Source organism: Phallusia mammillata, chromosome 2 (genome assembly GCF_965637545.1).
Source record: "Phallusia mammillata chromosome 2, kaPhaMamm4.hap1.1, whole genome shotgun sequence".
NCBI lineage: Eukaryota > Metazoa > Chordata > Ascidiacea > Phlebobranchia > Ascidiidae > Phallusia > Phallusia mammillata.
The window spans coordinates 26,270,301-26,281,589 of NC_137253.1; the positions used below are offsets into that span (position 1 = coordinate 26,270,301).

Consider the following 11,289-nt stretch of genomic DNA (forward strand, 5'->3'; position numbering starts at 1 on the left):
AGTCTTTCATGTAAAGAACATAAAACTTTTTTATTGTGTCATTTTGTCGTTGTGCATGTGGTGATGTACTTACCGTTCACAAATATTGCTCTTTTCTTTTAAAACACGGTGATTGCAATTTCTCCGTTTACAAGCTGTTAAAATTGGGTTTAATCACAAGTCGACAACTAACATAATTACCACAAGGAAAATAAAGGGATGAAATCAGCTCAACAAATAATAGTTTCATATACCACCCAAAACTCAATCGACAGAAACGTACATTTGGTTTGCTCAATTTAAAATACATTCCTGTAAATCATTTACTAATACGCTCTGAGGAATCTGACCCAACAAGAAATACCACCATGCATGTAGTGTGCAGTGTGCCTTGTTTTCATTATGAACGTGTTTACAGTTCAAACAAACGCCTCTTAAACACAGGGATGTAATGAGACTGATTCGTGGAACTAAAGTCTCACTTATACAAGAACATTTGTGGTGTTTGTTGAGTAAAGTCGTGCTTGGTTAAGACGTAAGTTCAACTTGTGTTCGGATCAGAATTGCAAAATTCGAGCCCAGCTTGAAAGTACAAGCCCGGAACCGGTCGGAACCCCAGTCGTCAGATGGGTGCCATTAACAAGATTGCTTTCTGAGAAAAAATACGGTAAATTGATCCTTGGAGATTGTTTTAGGTTGGTTGGGATATTATGGTTACAAAACGCAGAAGAATATGAATGGTGACCAAATTATGTAACAAATACATTAAGTAGCTTTTAGGTAAGTATGCATTTTGGACATCTCATAAGTCTATTCTGAGCTTATACCACAACACAAATTATAACCTAGAGAATTATCGTTGCGACCTGTTGGATTACAAACTCAGTGGTCCAGTCACACATCCCAATCTAATATATTTACACTGTTTCAATCGACCAATGACTAAATGTAAACGGATTTGTTTACAGTTTAGTTAAGCTCACTGTACTAAAGTACTATGGTATACGATTGAACAAACCAATCAAATTAGGCGTGCAACCCTATGAGTAAAATCAAGTGGTTGAAGTCTATTACACAAGCTAGATATTTGTCATAAGATACAAGCATCTTTCGCCATGGTACCTTGGCGTTTTTTTTTTATTTTTTTTTTTGTAATAATGAAACGTTAAAATTATCTCATTTTAGCCTACAATGTATGTATTTTACGCGGAAATTGTATTTTATGTGGTCGGTAGGTGTCTCCCCTGCGCTGTAATATCACTCAATCAAACAGCCTTGTGCATGGCATTCAGTGCAGGTGACCTTTTGAAGGGTTGGGAAGTTTGTGTTTTGGGATATTTTTTAGTGTCAGAAGGTCAGAACAGATATATAGTGTGTAAATAAATGTAAAGCGTTTTTCACGCCTTAAATCATGGAATGGAGAGGTCTTACAAAACTGGGATTATTCTAAATATATTTGATCAGATTTTCTAAAATTTGCTGCCAAAAAAAGCTTCAACAAGAAACAGAAAGGCCTGTAGGCTACATGTGATTAAAACATGACTTTTAATGCAGTTTTTGTCGTTTGCTAAAATGCATCAACTGTCTGTTTCTTTTGAAGAGCTTTTGAATGAACAAGATGTAATCATTACGATATCTATTAAAATGTGTGCGTTACGGATGAAGTAGTCTTGTCCTAAATGACAGAATTATTCAGCGGTTTGCCTCGGACGTTTTTTTAATTCAAACCACGTGGTGATCAATTAAGGGCGCCTCGAGTTTGCAGATTCTGCCCGTTGCAACAAACCGGCAGAGCGTTACCTGCCTTGGGGAAGCGATGTTTAAAGTGTTGTGGGAGGAAGCACTTTGCTCGATTTTGCAAGGTGGCCAATCAACCACAGACATAACGTGCTGAAACCACCATGCAATTTGTAAGTACTTTTAGTTTACCAAAAAATTGTGTCGTTGATGTGTTTGGTATGTTGTCCACTTGTTTTAAAATTGATACTGGAACACCATTGTTGTCATCGAAGAGCTTCAGGGATGTCCCAAAATGACTTGCATTCATATTTGCTTATTGTCGTGCATTCATCAAGATATCCCAGGGTGAAAGACATTTTAATCTCCTTGTTGGTGACAGTATTAGTTATTACATTTATCATAATAAACCAAGAATCTGTTGTTTCACTTCGATTATCAAGTAGGCTTAAGGAAGTTTTATGTTACCAACAAGATGTGCTGCCTACATTGTCAAGTTTTTTAAATATTGGATTCTGTTTAGGATTTCACTGATTAAGGGTCAAACGATTACAAAGTTTGTCTCGCATTCCGTCATGGTCGAAGAAAATCCATTTGCGCTTAAGAAACATTAAGCTACAGAGGAAACTTCAAACAATTAAAAACACCCAAGTGACTGCAAGAGTAAAAGTAAGTATGTAAGTCTTGTTTACAAGTATTAAAGGGAAAGGGAAATTATGAAATGTAAGAATAAATTTTGCGGGAGTATTTTCGTCTCGCCGACTAAGGAAACTAATTGCTCCATTTTTGATGCTAAGATAATTTGAAACTCCTTGTATGGCTTTTAAAAAGTAAAATTAAACGTAAAAAGAACTGCACTTTGCATTTTTTTAAAATTTGTCCCTCGTCTGAAGTTTTAACAAGTTAGTGTCCATGATATGTAACATAAACCTGATGTTTTGACGTCCATAGACGGATGTATTGCGTGGGGTTGCACGGGAGCAGAATATGACAGTCGACTAAAATTTGCTTTGTCCATTTGCTAAGACGACATCTCAAATTTCATGGAGACAATATTACGTTTGATGGCGAAGTTACATCGTTTACTCTGATCCACGTACGGTATGAGTGATCGAGTCTCGTAACTAAACGATGTTTTATTTCCGTTTGGTTAACGATATATTTAATTCTGTGGTTATTGTTTGTAAACCCGTAACAATCAGTTACAACTTTTACATTATATTACAGTTTTCGAGCCTAATTATAAAAGTTTCAGATTTCCGCAGATTATATGCGTACGCGGCGATCGTGATTCTCACGGCGGTTTTCATTGACCTGATCTCCACTAAATTTATCCCTGCAAGTAAGACAATAAAACAATAACTTTATTTTCCAACTTAAGCTGTGTAAATATATACAAGCGCAAAAAATCTTGTTCTGGACACAATTTTGTCTTAATTTTTTACAACAGTTTTTCGAGCCCAATTAACAAAATTTCAAATTTGCGCAAATTACCTTTTAAACAAACACATGAGAACATCGCATCTTGTCATCAAGTACGTGATCTAGCGTGAAGTATCACATCGTGCAATGAATTGTCCAATTTGTACACCGGACACATGTATACAGCACGATTTAACTGCGCACTTCCTTTTGCTTGTTACCATTGGCGGGTCACATACTTCAGACATCGTTTGTATGGTTTCGATAATCGCGCTTCACTTGCTTGAGTTTGTAAAAAGGAGTAATTAGTTCAGCCACCTCAGAAAGCAGATTAAACCTAAAAGCTTAATTTAGTCAGTTTATATTTCAGCGTATTTTATATTAACCAATAGAAATATAATGTAGTTGATACAACAACATCACGAAGAATTTATTTGATAGAAACACTTAATTTTCTGTTGGCATGAATTTGACTGTCGTTTTTGTTGAAGGATTAACCATAAATGGTCTGTTGTGAAGACGTCACACGTTTACATGAGATGTTTGCAGTGCTATTAACAAATGTGGAATTAGCGTTCTTAGTACTAGTCTGTTTTTGTTTAAAGTATACCAACCAAAAGTATTGCGGCAAAATATTTTGATTTGGTTTGCGTTACACTGGACTCGAGTAAAGAGATAAACATCTGATTATAGACTACACGTGGAGGGCAATGATTTCACCGAAAGCTAGTGGCTTGGTGCTGACTTTCTTATTTGACTTCATCGCTGTGTCATTGGGACAGTCAGGTAACGTAATGACATTACCAACTGATGACTTAACTGTATTGTTTTATATTTGCATTGTTTACAATCAGTCGTAAATTAAGGAATAACGGTTCGACGTCCTGACAAAACAATTGCTACTGGATAGACGAACCGCTAAGAGTCCCATCGCAAATGTATCACATATATCAACTTTTAAAATACTGTTTCAAAAATTCATTTATAGTCAGTACTACTTTCTGGGCGAATGCATTGCGCCTAACATGACCTACACAAAAAATGTACAACGAATTTAAACTAAAAGTATTGCTTAAGTGACGTGCAAGACACAGTTTTCTGACTTGAAGCACTCGATCACGAGCGTGATTTGCCCGGCCAATTGCTGGGAAGAAAATCTGTCGTTGTGTGGAAATGGGGTCTACACAAGCGGCCCGATATGTCTTGCAGCAATGCACGACCAACAGATTGATAGTGAGTGAAACCAAATGCCTGTTGTCGTTTTATAACAGGGGTGGGCAAACTTTTCAGTGCAAGGGCCGCATTCAAAAGTTTATAGACTTATCGGGCCGCATGGTATTTCACCAACGGCCGCCAATTGCTTGCTTGTTGTTTTGTTTTAAAACAACTGATGTAAAGAATAAGGTTTGTATCATATATATACCATTTAAAGTCGCCGAAGATGCTCTAATTAACAATTTCTAACTTGTGCACAAGTTTAGCTGAACAGAGCTAACTGTTTATGACGTCATAAACTGTATTGTGACGATTGCAGTGCCCGTTTTTTCGCATTGTTTGCACATAATAAGCGGATAAAAAGCCTGGCGCATATGGTTACTAGATTGGTAATCTTTTTTCCAGTCCCACGAAATCTGTTTCAGCAGTTTGAAAATCAAAATATTTAGCAAAATAGATTGCGGCCGCAGGTTGTGCACCCCTGCGCAAAATTATTACATAGTATATTTTCAGCTTTATGCAAATACGTTTGTTCATGATTGTACAAACAGTGGTTGAAACGCTACAATTGTAGGCTAATTGTTTTTTTTTTAAAAACAAGGGTTTGTTGCAACAAAGGCTGAATTTTTTAAGGTGTTTAATTTCTCCAGCGGTTTCCCAAAATTTGGAAATGGCTATTTTTTGGTATTTAAATGAAACACTTGCGGTCTCTTAAAACTACTTTGCGGTCACCCAAACCAAACCTTATAAAAAACTGATCGTGCGGGTACAGATACTGCACATGATATTGGTATCGGCAAGTCACACCCCCGGTATTTTTAAAACTCTGCGCCTGTGCTCATAGTACTATTCAGCGTTACTCGGAAACATTTGGCGGGCCGCATGCGGCCCGCGGGCCGTAGTTTGCCCACCCCTGTTTTATAAGAAGCACCATGTAAAAAAAAACATTACTCTAGATTCCGGTGGACTTGTTCAGGTTTTTCGCAATCCGGGCCAAGGAGCTCATTTGTATGGAAAACAAAAAAATGGCGTTCAAACTCAAACCTGCTCTGCGGGGAAATACTCTTACACATTTTCAAGTAAGAATATGTTAAACTGACATAGTGTTTTTATTACCTTAAAATTGTGTCAGTGACCTGCACAACAACTGGCGACTGCGAATTACCGATCACCCATGTCTACTGTCCGGCAAAATGCACCGGTGCTTCCTACATGTACACGAGTGGAAAATATTTTACTAACAGCTCTGTCTGCGCTGCTGCAAAAAAGCGAGGAACGATTTCAGGTTCGTGGAATGTTGAAACTGTACGAAGATGTAGGTGCAGTAAAAGTTTTTTATTTTCAAGCAAAAACGATTGCCTGCAAGCTTGATTGCTCTTGGGTTGTCTGTTTGTTGCTTCCACGACTTGATACAAAAACTATGTGGTTTGGTAAATCACTTGAGAAAAGCATTTTTTAGGAATACGAGGCTGCGTTTTTTGTTCAATAAAAAAGTAGATGTGAAATTCGCTCGCGAAAACATGTTTTAGTAATATGAAGTCCTTTCACAAACAATTTCTTTTCACAGATGCTGGTGGCAAGGTTGTCATCTATGCGATGAAGGCAAAGGCATACAACGGCACAAACACGAGCAACACCGACTGGTTTTCTTTTGATGGTAAAACATTTTGTAACGTTTTGCAATAAGCTGTAGACAACGACAATGTTAAAGCCTTTAAATATGGTTATACTGGTGACGCAAATGCTCCAAGCATCAATTAGCATTTTAGTTTATATTACCAAGACCACACAAATGGTTTACAACTGGATTGAATCAGGGGACCAAATAAATTACCAATATTGAAATAACCCTAAACGATCCTTTTTTCAAACAAAAGTTTTGTTGTTTATCAATCAAGCTTATATTCTCACAAACAGTATTCATGAAATTAACAACCGATTGATGTGGTACTGTTATGCTGTGGTAAAACTTCAATTTTGTAAACAATATTCTCTCACAAACAAAATACAAAACAAAAATGATATAATTCCTCACTAGCACAAACTTATAATGTAAAAATAACATCTGTTTGGTGGCCACATATTCACTTCAAAAAGGACCCCCTGAACCTTGCACATCTCTGTTTTACTGTTTTAGACTTCGATGTTTGCTCCTACGTGAACCCGTGTGCAAATACCGGTACATGCGTCGACTTGCTCGCTGATTATGGCTGCTTGTGTCCGGAAAAGTACACCGGAAGGAACTGTGAAACCGGTAAGTCAGTTTTGGACCCAGGTTTGTCGTGTTTCTACCTTGCATTCATGCAATATCAATTCAGCGAATGAAAAATGTGATAGTTGCATTGCATGCTGAAAAAATAAAATGTACGGTGCATTGATTTGTGGACCACGGATAAGTTTCAGACCATAAGGGCATTTGTTTTTTGTCGCATGATTTTCTTCACACCTATTCATGTAGCAATTAAACATTATTCTTTTTGACAGAATTGCCTTGTGCCCCGGGAAACCAAAAATCTGCACTTGCCGAAAAGTTAAAGAGTCTCTGTTCACAAGGATGGACTGTAAGTTATCATCAGTCTATACTTCACATTGTCTTAAACTAACGATTGCGGTTTAGACGATTCAAACTCGCTTTGATGGAAGTGTTAGCTTTCGTAGAACCTGGGAAGATTATAAAACTGGGTTTGGAAATCCGTCTGGTGAATTTTGGCTGGGTTGGTTTTTGATTCTTGTGCGGAAATCAATTACATATAAGAAATCGGCCACAAACACAAACCGATAGGTTTCAACACTGGAAAGGATATTACTCAATCGAATTTACTAAATCGAGTGTTTGAGTCATGATTCCTCACTGCAAAACCTGAATATTTTTCTACATACTTCCCAACCGTGTTAAATCTTGAAAAATTATTACCGCTACCAACGGTAAAAGCACACAAATACAGTGTTCCCATATACGTTTTTCCGAGATTTTCATCAAGTTTTGAATTTAAAAAAAAATCTCATTTAAACACATACTTCTGCATACGTAGGTTTGGATAAAATTCACGCGATGACCCAATCAAAATCCTGCCGAGTTCGATTCGATTTGACAAACCCCGGCGCGGAAGAGAAATTTGCCGAATACAGGTGAACAAATATAACTAACCCCGTAAAGCTTCTCTTCTCTAGTTAATATTTGGAAACATTGTTAAAGCGGATAACTAAGAACGTTTGATCATAGATAAAATAGTTGGAATATCACAACCTGCAAATGTTTGTGATTAAATGTGTAAAAAATATTTGTTAACTATTCAATGGGCGATAAGAAAGTTTGCAATGTCGATATTTGTGAAAATTTTTGTTACAAGTTCTAAAAGCCTTCGACTCAAGATTTGTTTTGCAGTTTATTTAGAATCGGCTCGGAAAGCGACAAGTACAGACTGACCATTTACGGCTATATGACGTCATCAACTCTTATTGATAAGATGGATTATCAGAAAGGGGTGCAGTTCTCCACGAATGACAGAGATAACGACCGTTCTCAGTAAGAATGCTGACGTTTGCATTAAATTTCAGCTGAGTGATTTTGGTTATTTACAGTAACAATTGTGCGGTGGTAGATGGAGGTGGAGGTGGATGGTGGTACAACAACTGCGCTCAAGCCGACCTTAATCGGAATTCTCATCCTTATTGGCAACCATTTTATTTTGACGTTGCCGCAATTAGCATAAATTGCGATTGACACGGTTTAAATGTTTGAAATCAGCCTGATTTTGTTACTTTTGTTAGGCGTTAGTTTGACGCAACATTTCTGTTTTCTTAACGTGTCAGGCAAAAACAGTTAAAACTTAAATTGAACAACGCAATATTATTACGCTAAAGTCAAACATGCAAAAGACGCAAAGAAGTCTTATTCAGATGCAACTGAATTCCATAATACAATTCTATGTGTAAACGCTTAATATTTGTGTGTCTGTTGAAAGCACTAATAGACCAAAGTCACATTATCGTGCTGAAAAATAAAACTCAATTACGCTGTTGATCCAAAACGGGCGAGAATTGAATGTGTTTATGTATGTATGATATGCGATTTTTGTTTTGTAGCTGGAACTTACACAATAAATTCCAATCGAACATTTGACGGCAAATTATTTATTACATCAAAATCAATTTATATGTATCAGAATATCCTAATTATCACTTAATAATAAAAATAAGTTCCAGTCTGACTCCTTATAGGAAGGATTCTTTGCGCTGTAGATGCGTTTTCACACAATCCGAACTTGTACATATGTTTTAAATGTTCTTGAACTCAAAACCAACTGCACTTTGCTGCATCTTCAATTATCATATTAATCCTGCGCTTTATCTTCGCAGCAGTGTGATTCAGATTTGGAAAACAAGCCCACATTTTAAACGCAAATCCAGAAAAATAAACATTCAGGCCCTTATCCGGCTTGTTTGTCAACACACATAAGCCTGAATCTGACCTTAAAAGCCCGTTTCGATTTACAACTCTGGTGTAAACTATCATTTTGAAAAAAACGTGTGGAATTTGTCGATTGTTTATCCTATTGTGCCAGTTTAGAACCGTTTGCTGCGTTTTTTGCACACATATCCACCTGTGGATTAATGTCTTTCATGTAAAGAACATAAATCTGATTTTATTGTTTCTTTTTATCGTTGTAAATGTGTGGATGTAAGCTTACTTACCGTACACAAATGTTGCTATTTTTCTTTTAAAACGCGGTGATTGCAATTTCTCTGTTTACAAAATGTTTAAAGTATGTTTTAGCACAGCGCGACAATTAACACAATTACAGTGTAACTCTTGAAGTATAACAATTACCATATCGGTAGAACTCTTGAAAAATACAGGAATGGAATCAGCTCGACAAATCATAGTTTGACGGTAATATTTAAAAACTCAATTGATAGAAATGTACATTTGGTTTGCTTAATTCGAAGTACATTCCAGGTACAATCCAAATACAAGCATGTATGTAGCAATTCCAAGTACATTTCAGTTCATCACTTGTGAATACGCTCTGGGAATCTGGCCCAACCTTAAAATATAACCATGCATGTAGCATAGTGTGCCTTGCTTTCATTATAAACGTGCCTACAGTTCTAAACGCACTTAAACGCAGCGATGTAATGAGACCGATTCGTAGAACTAAAGTCCCACTTATGCAAGAACATTTGTAGTGTTTGTTGAGTAAAGACGTGCTTGGTTATGGCGTAAGTTCAACCTGTGGTCGGATCAGAACTGCAAAAAACGCATTTCAGTTCGTTTTGTTGATATAGGTCCAGCAATTATAACGCCTTGCAAGGGAGATATTTATGTATTTTAGATTGATCCATTAACTGGGGTCCAATTTGAAAAGTTCTTAGAAAAAATACGGTAAACTGATTTATAGATATTGATTAGGTTAAGTTGAGTTATGTGTTTACAAACTCAGGCGAACATGAAGTGAGCAACGTGATTTTACCGTAAAGATATAGGAATGATAGAAATCATGACATTCTAAATGGCGAATTTAAGCATTATGGGTCTAGAACTGAAAATATGACGATGACGAAATCCTATTTTATTGCTCTCATGTGACAAATCTATAAAGTCGCTATTATGTAAGTTTGGATTTTGGTTATATCATCACTCTGTTCTGGGCTTATACTGAACCCAAATTATCGTTTATCGTTACGACCCATTGGAATACAAAGCCAGTGGTTCAGACACTCACACTGTTTCAATCGAACAACTGCTGCATGTGAACGGACTTGTTAACGGTTTAATTAAGCTCAATGTTCTATAGCACTATGGTTACGGCTGGACAAACCAATCAAATTTGTCGTACAACACCACAAGTAAAACCAAGTGGTTGGATTCTATCACACAAGCTAGAAGTTTGTCACAATGGATGACAATGTAGGGTAAAACTATATTTCGCCACTTTGCCTAGACGTTTTTTTTATTTTCTTGTGAAACTATGTCATTTTAGCCTACTATGTTTGCATTTTTTTGCAGAATTGATATTTAATTTTGTTGTAAGGTGTCGCCCCTGGGTAGTTTGTTTGTTGAGGAATTTGTTGTATAGTGTCAGAAGCAAAAAGAAAATATGAAGATGTATTTTTGCCGTGCATTTCGAAGAGTGAACTTTTTTTATAAAACTGAATCAAGTTTATTTGTGTATTTAATATTTGTTTTGGAGCTATTCAATGTTGCTCCACATTTTGGAATAACAAAGTTGAAAAAAAATGATAATTAAAGATTTAATATTTATTATTACTGACTAGAAAACAGTAAAGGTTTCGGTGACTGTTGTGACTCTAATTTAGGGTTTATTTAATATTTGCATGTATATAGTACAGTGGTCGACAACCGCCGGGCCGCGGCCCGGTACCGGTCCGCGAGGAGTTTGTTACAGAGCCGTATATATTTTCAAGTTAAATGGTATGAAACATTTTGCCCATGTATCCCGGGGATGATAAACTATTTTAAGCGTTTTTATTGCTGAATATTTGTGGTTTTTTGAAGACCGGTCCGCGATAAAATTTCACTTTCAAAAACGGTCCGCAGTGCAAAAAAGGTTGCCGACCCCTGATATAGTACATAAGATATTTAATCAGCTTTTCCAAAGTATGATGCAAAAAGAAGTTTAAACAAGAAACATACCTATACATATTTTTAAACGTTTTTAAACGAACAAGATTTAACTCCTAATTAAGCTAGTATATACTGTACGTTACAAACGAAACAGTGAAGTCTCAACAGTGTTATCAAGCAGGTTTTGTCTTAGATGTTGTTCAATTTCAACCACGTTCCAATAAGCCAACGGCGCCCCGAGTTTGCAGATTCTGCGCGTTGCAACAAAACGTCAGAGCGTTACCTGCCTTGGGGCCACTTGATTCGCAGGCATTATGTGCTGAAACCACCAGCCATTTTATGAGTAC

At 36.7% G+C, this 11,289-nt stretch overlaps 1 protein-coding gene across 1 annotated transcript; it reads left to right on the forward strand.

Moving 5' to 3' along the window:
• The first annotated feature begins 2,974 nt into the window (after window positions 1–2,974).
• On the forward strand, window positions 2,975–9,345 carry LOC145215168 (uncharacterized). Its single transcript, XM_080083826.1, has 12 exons — window positions 2,975–3,058; window positions 3,832–3,924; window positions 4,216–4,371; window positions 5,310–5,432; window positions 5,486–5,638; window positions 5,921–6,010; window positions 6,491–6,607; window positions 6,838–6,914; window positions 6,971–7,067; window positions 7,386–7,482; window positions 7,739–7,879; window positions 7,936–9,345. The coding sequence occupies exons 2-12, from the start codon at window positions 3,849–3,851 to the stop codon at window positions 8,075–8,077; spliced, it is 1,269 nt and encodes a 422-aa protein (XP_079939952.1). The 5' UTR covers window positions 2,975–3,058; window positions 3,832–3,848; the 3' UTR covers window positions 8,078–9,345.
• The last annotated feature ends 1,944 nt before the right edge of the window (window positions 9,346–11,289 follow it).

Coding starts and splice junctions, on each gene's coding strand:
- LOC145215168 (XM_080083826.1), top strand. CDS start 3,849: ATGATTTCACCGAAAGCTAGTGGCTTGGTGCTGACTTTCTTATTTGAC. Junction 3,925..4,215: donor TGTGTCATTGGGACAGTCAG/GTAACGTAATGA, acceptor GTATTGCTTAAG/TGACGTGCAAGACACAGTTT. Junction 6,915..6,970: donor TCTGTTCACAAGGATGGACT/GTAAGTTATCAT, acceptor ATTGCGGTTTAG/ACGATTCAAACTCGCTTTGA.